Source organism: Loxodonta africana, chromosome 13, assembly GCF_030014295.1.
Source record: "Loxodonta africana isolate mLoxAfr1 chromosome 13, mLoxAfr1.hap2, whole genome shotgun sequence".
NCBI lineage: Eukaryota > Metazoa > Chordata > Mammalia > Proboscidea > Elephantidae > Loxodonta > Loxodonta africana.
Genome location: NC_087354.1, coordinates 40,378,905 through 40,395,320, shown reverse-complemented (window position 1 = coordinate 40,395,320; position 16,416 = coordinate 40,378,905). Strand labels below are relative to the sequence as shown.

The 16,416-nt window shown below is 46.2% G+C and overlaps 1 protein-coding gene across 1 annotated transcript in view; it reads right to left on the bottom strand.

Annotated features, from left to right (window-relative positions):
- The window catches only part of LOC135233036 (collagen, type I, alpha 1a-like), a 126,488-nt gene that overhangs the window by 6,480 nt on the left and 103,592 nt on the right, over positions 1-16,416 (bottom strand). Inside the window, exons 15-16 of the mRNA XM_064296144.1 lie at positions 4,247-4,438; positions 4,027-4,176 (exon numbers count right to left, since the gene is read on the bottom strand). Coding sequence (XP_064152214.1) covers positions 4,027-4,176; positions 4,247-4,438 — 342 coding nt within the window. The remainder of the gene's footprint in view (positions 1-4,026; positions 4,177-4,246; positions 4,439-16,416) is intronic.

Sequence of the window (16,416 nt, the reverse complement as noted above, 5' to 3'; positions counted from 1 at the left end):
ACTGGGCCCAGAGTGGTATTGGGGTTCACTGCAGCGGCAAGAACCTGGGTCTTGGAGCAGGCGCTTTAGGGGGCAAGAGCAGAGAGGGTACTGCCTCTCTCCACTGGTCACCCTTTGCCCACTTTCAGTTGACGGGGGAGGGGGTGGCCAGGTTCTGAGCCCCTGGAGCTTCAGGGCACTGACCAGGCCAGCAGGACCCTGTTCTGAGCAGCCCCCTCCCCTGACCTACTTCTCTGCCTCCTGCCACCCAGGTGCCCAGCTGCTTCTCTCCTGCAGTTGCCATGGGAACCCCAGGTGGCTGAAGTTTGTCTCAAGCCCAGCTTCCTGAAGAGGTGGGCTGTGGGATGGGAGACATGGAGGGGATGGATCCCTAGCCTGGGTTCTGAACCCCTCCCTGCTCCCTGGGGCCCAGAGCCTCGTCTGGGCTCTGCCCATTTATCCATCACCCAAGCAGAAACCTGGCCTTACCTATACCTCCTCCCTTCTCCACACTACCCACAGCCTTCCAGTCACCAAGTCCTGACCATTTGTCTCACTTCCAAAATGTCCCTTGGATCCACGCACTCTACCAGCTTCCCTGCTTCTGCCCCGGTTCAGCCCCCGCCCCTCTCACCTGGATGAGAACAATAATCTCCATGCTGGTCTCCACTCCTTCAGTCTGCCAGTGATCTCTCTAACCTTCCAATCCACCATCTGCCTCCCACTGCCCTCAGGATAAAGCCATGCTCCTGGCCAGCTTCTCCTTTGCCCCTTCTCCCCACCCCCATCTTCCTGCTCCAGCCACACTAGGAGGGTTGGGTCTGTGAAATGGGTAGATTAATGTGTTGAGCTGCTTCCAGAACCACATTCTATGGGACAGCAATGTCTTTTCTGAGCTAACACTCTCCACCTTCTGGAAATCCACAAGGCACTTTGTTAACATGTTGAAGACTCAGAGAAGTCCCGTAATGAAGACATCTGTTTTGCTTTATACACCCCAGGGAGTCCTAGAGTATTTTTTTTTTTTAATAATTTTTATTGGGCTTTAAGTGAACGTTTACAAATCAAGTCAGTCTGTCACATATAAGCTTATATACACCTTACTCCATACTGCCACTTACTCTCCCCCTAATGAGTCAGCCCTTCCAGTCTCCTTTCGTGACAATTTTGTCAGTTTCTATCCCTCTCTACCCTCCTATCTCCCCTCCAGACAGGAGATGCCAACACAGTCTCAAGTGTCCACCTGATACAAGTAAGCTCACTCTTCATCAGCATCTCTCTCCAACCCATTGTCCAGTCCCTTCCATGTCTGATGAGTTGTCTTCGGGAATGGTTTCTGTCCTGGGCCAACAGAAGGTTTGGGGACCATGACCGCCGGGATTCCTCTAGTCTCAGTCAGACCATTAAGTCTGGTCTTTTTATGAGAATTTGGGGTCTGCATCCCACTATTCTTCTGCTCTCTCAGGGGTTCTCTGTTGTGCTCCCTGTCAGGGCAGTCATTGGTTGTGGCCGGGCACCATCTAGTTCTTCAGGATGATGTAAGTCTCTGGTTCATGTGGCCCTTTCTGTCTCTTGGGCTCATAGTTATCGTGTGACCTTGGTGTTCTTCATTCTCCTTTGCTCCAGGTGGGTTGAGACCAATTGATGCATCTTAGGTGGCCACTTGTTAGCATTTAAGACCCCAGACGCCACATTTCAAAGTGGGATGCAGAATGTTTTCATAATAGTATTATTTTGCCAATTGACTTAGAAGTCCCCTTAAGCCATAGTCCCCAAACCCCCGCCCTTGCTCCATTGACCTTTGAAGCATTCAGTTTATCCCGGAAACTGCTTTTGGTCCAGTCCAGTTGAGCTGACCTTCCGTGTATTGAGTATTGTCCTTCCCTTCACCTAAAGTAGTTCTTATCTACTAACTAATCAGTAAATAACCCTCTCCCACCCTCCCTCCCTCCCTGCCTCGTAACCACAAAAGTATGTGTTCTTCTCAGCTTATACAATTTCTCAGGATCTTATAATAGTGGTCTCAGACAATATTTGTCCTTTTGCCTCTGACTAATTTCACTCAGCTTAATGCCTTCCAGGTTCCTCCACGTTATGAAATGTTTCACAGATTCGTCACTGTTCTTCATCGATGCGTAGTATTCCACTGTGTGAATATACCACAATTTATTTAACCATTCATCCGTTGATGGACACCTTGGTTGCTTCCAGATTTTTGCTATTGTAAACAGAGCTGCAATAAACATGGGTGTGCATATATCTGTTCATGTGAAGGCTCTTATTTCAGTCCTAGAGTATTTTGACCATAAATAAGGAATATCTATGAGCTGTTCCCCACCATACATCTGTCAGTTTGTCATACTGTGATAGCTTGCATGTTGCTATGATGCTGGAAACTATGTCACCGTTATTTCAAATACCAGCAGGGTCATCCATGGTGCACAGATTTCAGCAGAATTTATAGCTAAGATAGACTAGGAAGAAAGGCCTGGCAATCTACTACTGAAAATTATGAAATTTTTATGAAAAAATGAAAACCCTATGGATCACATATAAATGAGACCCCTAGGTTGGAAAGTACTTGAAATACCCATTGGCTGCACAACGCTTGATCTCCAGTCACCTGGATGAACAGAGGAAGAAGGTGAGTCAGGAATAAGAGGAGGATATGGAATGTGTGGCTAATTGCCTCCATGAACAACTGTCTCCTTTGCCATGAGACCAGAAGAACTGGATGGTGCCTGGCTGCAATTGCTGAACATTTTGATCAGAGATTCCATAGAGGAATTCTGATCAAAAGTGACAAAATGCGGAACAGAATTTGAAATTTTCATGGACTGTAGACTTTCCAGGGGCCATGGAGGGTGGATGAATCCCTGAAACTATTGCCTTGAGATAATCTTTAAACCTTAAACCAAAAATATCCCTTGAAGTCATCTTAGAACCGAACAATAGTTTAGCTTAAACTAGTGAAAAAAATTCTGTTTGAGCATCATACTCCTTTAGGAACCATCTACATGGGATCAAATCGACAACAGCAACTCAAAGGTTAGATAGGAATCTTAGGAGGCACTGAGTTTATGTTAATGAGGGAGAGAATGGTCTCATAAGTCGAAGAATGTAATCAATGTCACTGAATTGTACTTGTAGAAACTGCTGAATGGGTGTATGTTTTGCTGGGCCTTTCTCAGCAATGACGACAAAATAAATAAAATTTTGAAGAAAAAAAAATACCCAGTGGCTGCAACAATGGACTCAAACATACCAATGATCACGAAGACAGAGAAGGACTGGGCAACGTTTGGTTCTACTGCACGTGGGGTTACCATGAGTTGGAGCCCACTCAACAGCAGCTAACAATATGAGTAGCAATAGGATGGGCCCTACAGTGTGGTGTCCTGTGTTTTGGGATCTGAGGTCCTGAGGCCTGTTCTGCCTCCTGTGGCCTGGAAGAGCCTCCCATGGGGGTACATCTGGGTATAGGGCAGAGTAGGTATTGGAAAACCCGGCCCCACTATTAACACCCCACCTCCATCTCCTGCTCCACAGATCAGACGTGGTGCCTGGGTGTATTTTGTTTAAACCATACAATGCTCTTTAAAAAAACTGACCTGGGTTGCCAACATTTAAAACCTGGGAGAGTCCACAGCAAACTTTGAATTTTAAAGTTCTCTTAGAAAACCAGAAGACCTATCACCACAGTGTACACATAATACATCCCTCTGTGGAAATGAAGAACAAAACGATCCATTTACATGCAAAGTACGGAATCCTTAAGCAGATTGCTTTGCTCCTGACACCTGCTAAGCCCCTGAAAGCATTAGCGTTTCTGACCTCTGTCCAGTGGAGCGTGGGGCTCTCCTTCCAAGTTCCTCTTCAGTCAGGTGACCTATGCCCCACACCACCCCGCTCCAGGGCGTGTCCTTGGGCAAAGGGCTGGGACGGGGGGGGGCGGGGGGGGCCTTGCTGGCTCTCCGAATGTTCCTCACACCCCACGAAACACCAGGTACATTATACAAAGTAAGCCCCTGAAGTCCACTGGTCTACCCCAGCCCCCGAGCCCCCAGGAAGTGGCAGGGCCGCGAGAGAGGCGGAGGAGGGCAGCCCGCCTGCCTTCTCTCATGTCACCCGCCTGTGGGCTCAGCCCACGAGGAGAGTCGCAGCAGCTGCTCAGGTCACCCTGGTAATCGGAGCGTGCTGGGTGCGAGAATCACTCCCCAACAAGAGCTAAAAGCCGAGAACAGTGTGGGACCGACCACGCCGGCACTTCCGAGCCAGCCCGCTGCTGCGAAGAGCCCGCTAAAAATAGCCGGCTCCAGGCTGATGGCTGCTGTCTGCTGGAGCCCGGCGAGTCTGGCTCCGGAGGGCGGCCAGGCAACCCCCTCCTGTGTCCGGGCCCGCCTACAGGGCCCAGAGGCGGGCGGGGGCTGGCGGAAGTCATGGTGCTGACCTGGGAAGACTGTGGGGGAGCCAGGGCCCCGACTTGAGGGCCCCTGTCTGCGGGAGGAGGCCCAGACCCACCACCACTACCGTGAGGATGACCAAGGAATTTCCCCTGGGAGGCTGAAGTCTGGCACCAGGAAAAGGGTCCTGCTTGGGGTGGGCTGGGGAGGTTGATAGTGGCCCACAGACCCCATCCCAATCTGGATGTTTGACCCCAGCCATCTTCTCCATTGCCTGGACTGTCCTCCTCTTGGTCCCTCCCCTTCTCAGCCTACCCCAGGCCTCACTACCTTGAGGACCCCTCAAGAGTGTCTTCCCTCTTCCAGGAAGCCCCTGTGACCTTCCTGCTCAAAGCACCAGCCCCTGGTGAGAGCTCCAGCCCTCCTGGAAGACCCCCTCCCCCCATTCAAGGACCCTTGGTTTTCTTCTCAGGAGCAGCTCAAGATATATTGTGGTATCTGAGCAAGCCCGTGTCCCTCTCTGGGCCTCTGTGTGATCAAGGGTCTGATCCAGACACTGGCTCTGAAGCCCATCCGGACACAGCTTGTCCCCTCTGTTGTGATATCCTGAAGCATCACCATAGCCCAATGAGCCTCAGGCCCCACATGCAGTCCTAGAGGGGGAAAATCTGAGACCGGGGATGACCACTGGGCTAGGCCCCCTCTCGAGCCTGAACTGGCAGTTCAGCCTCTGCTCATGAACCTCTAAGGACAGCCCTTCCCTACTGGCCATCAAAGCCTGGTGGCTGCAGCCCCTCCCCTGCCCCCTCTCCTGGGTTCTGCCTCTGCCTGGTTCACTGGGGGTGGGCTCCAGCCTGGCCTCAGTGCTCAAACACTCTTGAGAGGGGGCAGGACTCAGAAGACAAATCCCAGTGGGCAGGGATCAACGCCTGCTGGGACAGGGCTACAGGGAAACTGAGGCTGAAAGTGCTGGGCTGCACCCCACCCAATGTCCCTCCCTAGCCTCAGATGGAGCTGAACGCCGAGATGCAGAGGAGAGGCCAGGGAGACTATAGGGCTTAGTTATTGAGGAAGGTGGGTCTCTGCCGAGCTGGGGGTCTGCCTGTCTGGGCTGGCCTCTGCAGTGATGTATAGGGTGCTGGTGGTGGGAAAGTCTCCCCTGCCCCATGCTTGCTCCTGAGAGCTCCCTGGCACAAAACTGCCTTCCCTGCCATGGGCAGGAATGAGGTCGAATTTCAAGGTGTGGGTGAGGGACCAGGATTTCCTGTTACTCCTGAAGAAGGGCTGGGAGCACAGAGGAGGCCCACTAGATCTGGCTGGCCAGCTCTGTCTGTCTACAGGACCTTAGGTGACCCCTTCTGAGCCCCGGGGCTTCACTTGCCCATCTGGTCCAGGATTGCACCAGACCAGCTGTAGGATAGTGGTTGAGGATGCAGACTCTGGAGACTCAAATTCCACTAACTGAGCAAGCTTTGGTCAGTTAATTAACCCCCTTGTGCCTCAGTCCCTCCATCTGTAAAATGGGGACAACAATAGGATATTCCTCATAGGGTTGTTGTAAGGACTAAATGAGTTAACATATATAATCTATTAAAAAGCAGAGCCTGAAGCATAGTGTTATATAAATGCTAATTATTATCATTATTACTAGGTCACAGGCCGTTCTGAGAATTCAATAAAACATATAGAAAAAAAACCGTGCCTACATACTCAATGAGGCGCACAATTTTCAGGGGTCATGAACTCCCTAAATCTCACCTGTGCTGGGTATTAAGAACCCATGACTAAGGCATTCTGATTCTAATGTGCTTTCTTTTTGTTTTTACTTGAAATTTTTTGTCAAATTAATATATGCAAATAGTGTTAAAGGTCCAATAAAAAATGGCCGCTTTCACCGTCTTCCCCAGAGGCAGCAGCCCTCACCCTGGCGGCGTTTCCCCTGATATTTTTCTCCCTCTCTGGAAGTCAACCTTTTAATTCCAGCCAGTGTGGCATGTGGAGGGTGGCTGAAGCCTTTGACTTTGAGGTGCCTGGTATCCAGGTGGCCAAGACCTCTCCTGTTTCCTCTTGAGTGACAGGGAAGGCGGGCTTTGCCACCTCCGACTCACACGGAGACCTGTGATTCCACCTTCTTGGGTAGCTCTTGGACTTGCCCTGGTGCCTCCATCACCTCTGCCCCTCCCAGTCCAGATGCCCTTCATTTTTTGCCTCAGTGGTCTCCCTGCCTTAATCCTTGTCCCTCACAGGCCAGTGTGAGCTTCGAAGTTGCAAATCCACCATATCCCTCTCCTACCCTGAACTCCACAGCGGCACCCCATCAAAGACAATGATTTTAGCAGCAAGGTTGATGGGGAAAATGCTGTGTAAACTTCGTGACACCCAGGGTTTATAAAAGACAGAATTCTTCTTGGTAAGTATGACATCATCGAAAAGGGCCTGAGATTGGTCCAGGGGCCTGTGAGGTCACTGAGCTGTACCCAGGCCTCAGGACAAGAGGGAGGAAGGGAGGTGGGAAGGAGGCAGTGGCTGGGATGAAACTATTTTATACAAAGGAATTGAAATGCAGCTTTGTGGTAGGTTTGACAAGCAGCCAAGAACAAAGGCTCTGTGATCCTCCTGTCTCCCATCTCCGCATCCAGCTGGCTAGAGTGACAGTGTCTCTGGGGGCCTGGAGGAGGGGCTGTGGGGAGTGGAATCTCCGACCGTGGGCCCCACCTCTGATCTCACCCTTTGCCCTGCTTTACACTCTTTGCTGGGTGCCCAATGCCCAAAAGAGAAGGTCTGAGCTCCTCTTGGGCAGGCACAGTGACTGAGCCTCCAGCTTAATTGAACCACTTTTTAAAATTATTTTCTTTTGTTGTTGTTGAGAATATACACAGCAGAACATACACCAATTCCACAGTTTCTACACGTACAATTCAGTGGCACTGATTACATTCTCTGAGTTGTGCAACCGTTCTCACCCCTCTTTTGTCAGTTGTCTTCCCCCATTAACCTATACTCACTGCCCCCTAAGGTTCCCATCTAACCTTTGAGTTGCTGTTGTCCATTTGATCCCGTAAGATAGTTCTTAAAAAAACATAATGCTCAAGGCAGACCTTTTTTACTAGTTAAGCTAGACTCTTGTTTGGTTTTAAGAAGACTTCAGGGGATATTTTTAGTTTAAGGTTTAAATGTTATCTCAGGGCAATAGTTTTAGGGGTTCATCCACCCTGATGGCTCCAGAAAATATGGATTCCATGAGAATTTGACATTTTCTTCTGCATTTTCCTCCTTTTGATCAGGATACTTCTATAGAACCTTTGATCAAAACGTTCAGTAATGGCAGCCAGGCACCATCCAGTTCTTCTGGCCTCATGGGAAAGGAGGCAGTTGTTCATGGAGGCAATTAGCCACATATTTCACATCCTCCTATTCCTGGCTCTCCTTCTTCCTCTGTTGCTCCAGGGATATAGGGACCAATTGTTGTGCCTTGGATGGACGAATCACCTCTTTTTCTTTACTTCTCTCCCTTCCTCTCTTTTCTCCTTTTCTTTTTTAAGTGGGTTTCAGAATTGGATTAATCACAATCCTTGCTTATGACACACTCTCATTATTGGTCCATGCAGGGCCACTTTAATTAATTATTTTAATTTTTAGGGGGTTATTTGTTTACATTTGTTTACCACACATAAGGAATAGCCATGAATTCAGAACTACAACCCAAGGTCTAGAATCTGGACAATATTTGTATTTACCTTTGTGCTCCTCCATACACCCCTGTCTCCTCCTCAGACCTAATCACTACCCAGCATTTTGTGTTTATCACTCCCTTGCCTTTTAAAATATAATTTTATTACTGTATCAGTCAGGATAAAGTAGGTTATGTTGCAGTTGCCAATAACCCCCAAATCTCAGTGGCTTTATACAACAAGGGCTCATTTCTCACTCTTGCTGCTTGACCAGGGGGCTCTGCTCACTGCAGAGACTCAGGGGCCTGTGCTAAGTTCTGGGATTTGCCATGGTGCAGGAAGAGAACAGGAAACTGCACCAGCCCTTAGAAGTTTCTTCCCAGAAGTGACACTTCATTTGTATTTATATAGTTTTTTTAGTGTGGCAAGTATACAGGTAACAGAACATTTGCCGTTTCTATAATCTTCACACGTGCAGTTCAGGGACATTAATTATGTTCATCATGTTGTTCCAGGATCACCATTTACTGTCTGTCTCAGTCATCTAGCGCTGCTGTAACAGAAATACTACAGTGGATGGCTTTAACAAAGAGAAGTTTATTCTCGCACAGTCCAGTAGGCTACAAGTCCGAATTCAGGGCGCTGGCTCCAGGGGGAGGCTTTCTTTCTCTGTCAGCTCTGGAGAAAGGTTCTTGTCATCAGTCTTCCCATGTATCTCAGCACAGGAATCTCAGGTCCAAAGGATGCACTCTGCTCCCGGCGCTGCTTTCTTGGTGGTATGAGGTCCCCATGTCTCTCTGCTCACTTCTCTTTTATGTCTCAAAGAGATTGGCTTAAGACACTATCTAATCTTATATGTCTCATCAGTATAACTGCCACTAATCCATCTTATTTCATCATAGTGATAGGATTTACAACACATAGGGAAGTCACACAAAATGGTGGACAATCACACAATACTGGAACTCATGGCCCAGCTAAGTTGACAGATATTTTTGGGGGACACAATTCAATCCATGACACTGTTCCTGAATATTTCAATCACCCTTAACAGAAGCTCAGTGCTCCCTAAGCACTGTGTCACACTTCCCCCCCTCCTCACCCACCCCTGGCAACCACTAATAAACTTTGGTCTCTATACACTTGCCTATTCTAGATATTACATAGAATCGGGATCATACAATATTTGTCCTTTTGTGACTGACTTATTTCACTCAGCATGTTTTCAAGGTTCATCCCTGTCATAGTTTATGACACTCCACACTTCTGCAGATATTTCATTGGCTGAACTTCTTCCCATGACTTCTCTCATTTCAAGAGAGTGTCTACCCAGAGTGAGGGAAGAACTAGAAGTCTTATTGAGCATGAGCAGTGTTACTACAGCTGCATGTGTATGGATGTATAAGCAATATATTGTTAATTTTAGTTGTTTATAAACTTTATATGGAAACCCTGGTGGCATAGTGGTTAAGAGCTACCTCTGCGAACCAAAAGATCAGCAGTTTGAATCCACCAGGTGCTCCTTGGAAACTCTATGGGGCAGTTCTACTCTATCCAATAGGGTTGCGCTATGAGTCAGAATTGACTCGATGGCAACGGGTTTGATTTTTGTTTTATGAGCTTTATAAAAAGGGCATCAGGACTTTTGTGACCTTCTGAGACTTACTTTTTCACTCAACATTATGTTGCCGAGATTCATCCATTTACTGTCCGTAGCTGCTGTTGGTTCAATTTCACTGCAGTACAGTATTCCATTGAATGATCCTATCACCATGTATCCACCTTCCTTTCAGTAGGCATTTGGAGTGTTCCTAATTTTTTGCTATTATGAACACTGCTGCTGTGAACATTCTCTTCTTGAAACTTCACTTTGATTTCATCATCCTAAACTGCAGATTTTGAGCTGCTGGCAGTTCACCAAGAATTCTGTGCAGTTCCTGCCTCAGCCTTCAGGCCCCAGAACCCAGGCAGCCTGGCCCTTGAGCAATAGAAGCAACTCCTACATGCTTCCTTCCCTTCCCGTAGTCCTCCTCGGACTAGTGAGCAAAGACACACAGCTAGCTGTGTACACAGCTTCTGTTTTCGAAGCTCTTACCTTTCAACGGGGCAGGACTCTTGCTCCATTTTACAGCTGTAGACAGCATGTTGGTACCCAAGTCCTTCCATAAGCTTGACAATGAACCACATACTGTGCTGGGTGCTGGAGAAATAAAGAATAACTCATTAATTTACACAGCAGACATTTATTCACTTCCTTTTATGTACCAAACCCTGGTAAGCTGGGACCACCCAAAGATAAAGGAACTGTGCTCAAGGAGCTCACAGTCTACTTGGGGACACAGGGACATAAGCAGACAATTACTGTATTTGCTTATGCATAAGATGTGCAGGTGTGTATTAGGCCTCAACACAGTTTTGTAAGCATTTAAAAGAGCTAAGTATATTTAGGAGCCCTGGTGATGCAGTGGTTAAGAGCTCAGCTGCTAACCAAAAAAAAAAAAAGGTCGGCAGTTCAAATCCACCAGCCCCTCCTTGGAAACCCTATGGGTCAGTTCTACTCTGTCCTATTAAGGTCACTATGAATCAGAATCAACTCAGTGGCAATGGGTTTGGTTTTTGGTTTAAGTATTTTCAGTTATATACATAGTGTGTGTAATTTTAAGTATTTTCTTTATGTAAATACAGCATCTTCTACCCTGGAATAGAATAAGAAGCCAGATCTTGATTGGTGGATTATCATTTTTATGGATAGTAAAGTTCCTGAGCTAATACCTGTGCTTTAAATTCTTCTCATCAGGGCCATTTAAAAATTCCCCTAGAGAGACAGGGTAGCTACAGCTTTCAGCCGCTCTTTTGATTTTCTCCAAGTCCTTATCTTCGTCTCCTTTTTTTTTTTTCTCTGTTGCTGGTGGACCAAAATATCACTGCATCCTCCTGGGAAGTTAATATTAAACTTGACCCTAATGTCACAGCAATGCCTTCACTGCTTTTGAGCCATGGCTTACATTCAAACCTAAAATGCTGGGGAAATAACCCAAATTCTCCCTCTGATCAGGGCGGTGGCCTACCCCTTTGTTGTTGCTGCTTTAATTAAGAACCGGAAGTACCACTGGAGTCTTTGCTGCGCAGTCTTGGGCTGCCCTGGCCAGCAGGTGGCGTCATCTTAACCCATTAACCCATTGCTCTCAAGTGGATTCCAACTCCTAGGACCCTATAGGACAGAGTAGAGCTGCCCCCATAGGGCTTCAAAGGCTGTAAATCTTTGCAGAAACAGACTGCCACATTTTCCTCCCGCAGAGTGGCTGGTAGGTTGGAACTGCGAACCTTTCAGATAGCAGTCTAGCGCTTTAACCACTGCACCACCAGGGCTCCTCAGCGTCATCTTAAAAACCCACAGATGCGGTACGATATGTCAGTACCGATACATGGATGCAGGCAGTCCAGAAGACGAGGGCTCGCAGAGGAGCTGGGTCTAGCTCTATTTGTGTAGTAGCAGACATAAAAAAAAAAAAAAAAAAAAGTAGTAGCGGACATAAAAAAAAAAAAAATTTAAGCCGGGGAAAATTCAAGGAGGAGGTAAAGCTTTTAGCAGAGCCTTGAAGAACCAGCTGGCGTTAGCCAGGAGGAGAATTCCAGGCAAAGGGAACAGCATGTGCAAAGGCACAGAGGCCTGATAGGATAGGGTATCCGCAGGAAGCAGCAAGTCGTTAGCAGTGTCTGGGGCATAGCGACATTGAAGGTGATGAGGTGGAGAGGTGACAGGGGCTTTGCATGGCACGCGATAGCATTTTGACGTTTTCCTGAAAACATTGTCATGCTGGGGGTGGATTTTACATAGGAGGACAACAGAGGGCCACCTGCTGTTTAGGTTGTTCTGTGACCCTGTGTACAGGACAATGGGGAGAAGGTGGAGGCCAGTAGGAGGCTGTGGCAATGTTTCCGGAATGGAATCATGACCTTTCGAGACCTGGTGTGTTCTCATTTCTTCCAGGAAGCTTTCCTTCCCCTCTGAAGTCACCAGGACTCTATCTGAGCAGCAGCAGCTGAACCATATTTGATGTTTGAGGACTGTACCCCAAGCGTTCTGGGAACACTCAGGCCAGGCCTCCAGTTTCTCCTCCTTCTGTCCTCCGCATGATGCAGCCCAGTCTGTGGCTGAGGCCTCAGTGGATGCGGGAGTCGGGGCTCAGGGAGCAGGGTCACTCCCAGACATCCCTGGCAGGCCCCTGCCTTCCCTCTCTCCCTAGCCTTTCTGAGGGTCAGGCTACATCTCACCAGCGAGCACCCCCACCCCCAGCACCCCAACAAGGCTTCATTCCTGAGCTCAGGTTGAAGGAGGCAGAACAAGCCCCAGGGGTGTCGATAACAGGGTTATACTCCGGCGGGATGAGACTGAGCTCTCTGGAGTCTCATAGCATTTTTCCAGCCCCGGCCACTTTATTACCATATCGCTGAGTGATGGGGCTCGGGGGAGCTGTGGTTCCAGCAGCCGCTCCTGCTTCTGTGCCCCGCTTGCGATTGATCAAGCTACAATTGGGCTGAGCAAATTTACGCCGCTTCCTGCCACCCCGTGTTCTGTTCCCATTGTCTTCCTCTCTCGTCTGTTCTTCAGGCTTCCCCTCTGGGCAGTGGAGATTCAGTCCCCATCCCACATAGGTCCCAGGAGTGTAAGGTGCAGGGAGCTGATGCTGACCCCGGAGGCTGCAGACTTGGGTTTTAGACTCAGGACTGCTGTATTCTCAATGTGTGACCTTGGGCAGGTGGCTCACCCTCTCTGGGCCTCAGTTTCCTTCTCAGAACAATAAAGGGGTTATTCAGAAGTCAGTTTTGCTTTGAGGTTCAGCTCTGGCTTCTTATTTTTTTAAGGTTTCAGTGCAAATTGCTTGGTGTTTTCTTCCAAGATTGTGACAGTGTGAAGGACTCGGGTGGGAGAGAGATGGGCAAAGGCTGCTGAGCCTGGTTTCCCTCCACTCCACAAGACTGCAGGCAATAAGGGCACGTGGTAACCATCTTCAAGGCTGGCTTAGAGTCAAACACATTAGGGGAATTTATGGGGGAGTCAAGCCATCTTGACCCAATAAATGGGGGACAGTTTTCTGGTGGGTTTAGCCCAGCCAGGGAGAGAGGTGACAGGGCAGGCCTAGCAGAGAACCCCAAAAGCTACCTACCCTCCAGCACCCTGCTCTAATTGTGCCCATCTCAGATCGCTGGATGTCTGCCATGCTCTAGAAGCTCTCTGGGGAAGGACATTTCACAGATGAAGGAATTCACCAGCCTATAACCACACTATTGGGCCAAGTCATTCTCATGGGAAGTTGTCAGTGATTTACCTTTCTTCTGAAGTAGGTGGATATATTAATTAAAGAATGCTGGGCCTCACTTTAAGCAAACCCAAAGATGCATGATAATTTTCTTAACAAGAGCTTCTTTCCTGCCTATCTTCTAAAACTGTCTCTGGTCTTCTGCAACAGCCCCACCCCATTGTCTGCCTGCAGAGGTGAGCCTCACACACCAGTGCTCTGACAATGGGTCGGCTCTACCTGGTTCTAAAGCCCATTCCCTAAGGAGAGTGAGGTTGGACTGCTGGGCAGTATATCCAGGGGCTTTGGGTTCCCTCACCCTGGGCATGTTGAATGAGGTCGCCTACACAACGGGCTGCCGGAAGAAGATTCAGGGGAAAATAATACAGAATTCTCCTGCAACGTGTGGTGGCCTGGGGTAGACATGGGAAAAACTGGGGTGGTGGGGGTGGGAAACATGGGTTCTATTTTTAGCTCTGCCATTGTTATGGATTGAATTGTGTCCCCAAAAATGTGTGTTGGAATCCTAACCCCACTATACTTGTGGATATAATCTTATTTAGAAGTACAGTTTTCTTTGTTATGTTAATGAGGCCATGTCAGTGTAGGTGTGTCTTAAACCTAATCACTTCTGAGTATTTCTGTTACAGCAGCACTAGGAAACTAAGATAACCATTAACTATTGCAGGGTTGTAGACAAGTCTTTATGCCCCTCTGACCCTCGGTGATAGCCCTTTCCTCCCCACTTCACTGGGTACTGAAAAAAAAAAAAAAAAAACCTAAAAGTATTTGGCAAAGATTTCTACTCTTACCCACTCTGGTCAAAACATTTATGCTTGTGTCTAAAGTCCACCATCAAACCTACTGAAACAAAAAATCAGATAAAATGGGAATACCCCAGTAAGTTGTAACTTTTAAAGATAGACAAAATTAGAATTAAAAGTTTTTACAGTTTATAAAGTTGAAACTCTGCAGAGTGGATGTGATAGATGAAATAATTAGACTGTGGCACCTCTCTGTTGCTTTTTATTTCCAATTTAAAAGTTTTTTTTTACATTTAAAACATTTTCTTCCTTATAGTTTCTTTGAGATTATTATTATTTTTCTTCCTTTCTGAGTTACTCAGTGTATTTATTTTAAATCTTTTCTGTATTTTAATACAATCATTTAAGGCCATTCATTTACTTCTAAATGTTGCTTTAGCTACATCTCACAAGCTATAATTGTATTTCTATTTTTTAGTGGTTACTTTTACATTTTAATATAAACATTTAGGTATAAGTTCTTCTGACAAAAATCTCAGGTTATTCAGTTTCTCAATCATCTTCGCCCAGAAGGACAAACTTGTCTAAAATCTCGATTACACCTTTTTTTTCAAGTACATTTATAGCTATTATTATTGTAATTACTATTTTATGGTCAATGGCTCAGTTTACCAATATATTTTTTCCCACCAATTTCTGCATTCATTCTCGTTTTTTACATCCCACTTCTCCCCTAGGGTTCACTTTTCATTTTGCTGAAGTATGTCCTTTAGGACTTTTTTCAGTAAAGATCTCTAGGATGTAAACTCTCTCAGTCATTATGTATGAAAAAGGTTTTATTTTGCTTTTAATCTTGAATGATTGCTTTGCTGCAAATGGAAGTTTAGGTTGTCTATTTTTTACCCTCAGCACTTTGAAGCTAATGTTTCTTGGTTTTCTGACCTCTTTTCTTTGCTGCTGAGAGGGCTGCATCAGTCTCCTTGTCATTCTTTGGTAGGTGGAGGGTCTTTTCTCTCAGAGAGCCTTTAAGTTTTTGTCTTTATCTTTGATGTTCTGTAGTTGTACTAGGGTGTGTCTAGATGTGATTTTGCTGTATTTATGATGCCAGGCACTCAATGTTTATATTACTTTCAATTTGAAAATTTGTATCTTTCTTTAATTCTGGGAAATGATTAGCCTTTATATTTTTGACTATTGCTTTTCTTATTCTGGTATTCCTGTTAGGTGTTTGTTGGAACCTCTCAATTTTTCTTCTGTTCTTCTTAATAAATCTTTCAATTTTTCTATCTTTGTTCTCTCTGTGCTGTGATGTAGGCAGATTACTCATACTAGCTTTCAACACACAATTTTCTTTCTTGCCATATCTAGGCGAGAATTTATCTCGTTAATGAGTTTTTTTAAATTACTGTATATATATTTTTTATTCCCAGGGTTTCCAAGTTTTTTTTATATCTACCTATTCTTGTTACATTTTTGCCTATTTTGATTTTATATTTTTTGTTCCTTTTTATAGATGCTTTAGTTCCTTAAGGTTTCTCCCATTGCTGTTGAGTTGATTCTGACTCATAGCGACCCTATAGGATGGAATGGAACTGCCCCATAGGGTTTCCAAGGAGTGGCTGGTGGATTCGAACTACCAACCTTTTGGTTTAGCAGTGAAGCTCTTAACCACTGCACCACCAGGTTTTCTTAAGGTTTCGAAACAGGGCTATATTAAGATAGCTTTATTATTTCATTTTACCTGAAATAAATTCATCTTCTAATGGTTGATTTTGCTTTAGCTTCCCTTCTATCTTGATGCTCAATCAAAATTGAAATTTTTCTTTGCAAAATCTACAAGCTCATCTTGAGGGGGAGCTTTTTCTCTGCCCTTCTAGTTCTCTAACTAGTGGTTTTGCAGCCCCCTGGAGCCCTCAGTGCAGAACCAAGTCTTAAATCAGGTCTTACATTTTTTATGGTTGTCTAAAATCTTGATTATTCCCTTTTTTATATAGTGCTCGGCAGCTCCATTCCTTGGTGATTTTGTAGGCATTGCAAATCCAGTCCCTGAGCTAGCATGTGGCTTAGGCCCAGGTGCTAACTTTGCTGGGTCAATTTTCTCCAGGCATTCCTAGGTTATACCTTATTCATTTTCTCTCTCTTTTATCATTTTTCTTTCGTTGTTACAGGTTTGCAACAAAATGGTAGGGGTTGATGGTGGGACTAGAACATAAATTTAGGGAACTGCCCTGACTGGAGATCTACTTGCTTTGGCTCTAGGGACTTCAATATTACTACAACTATAGCAACTTTCTTCTTA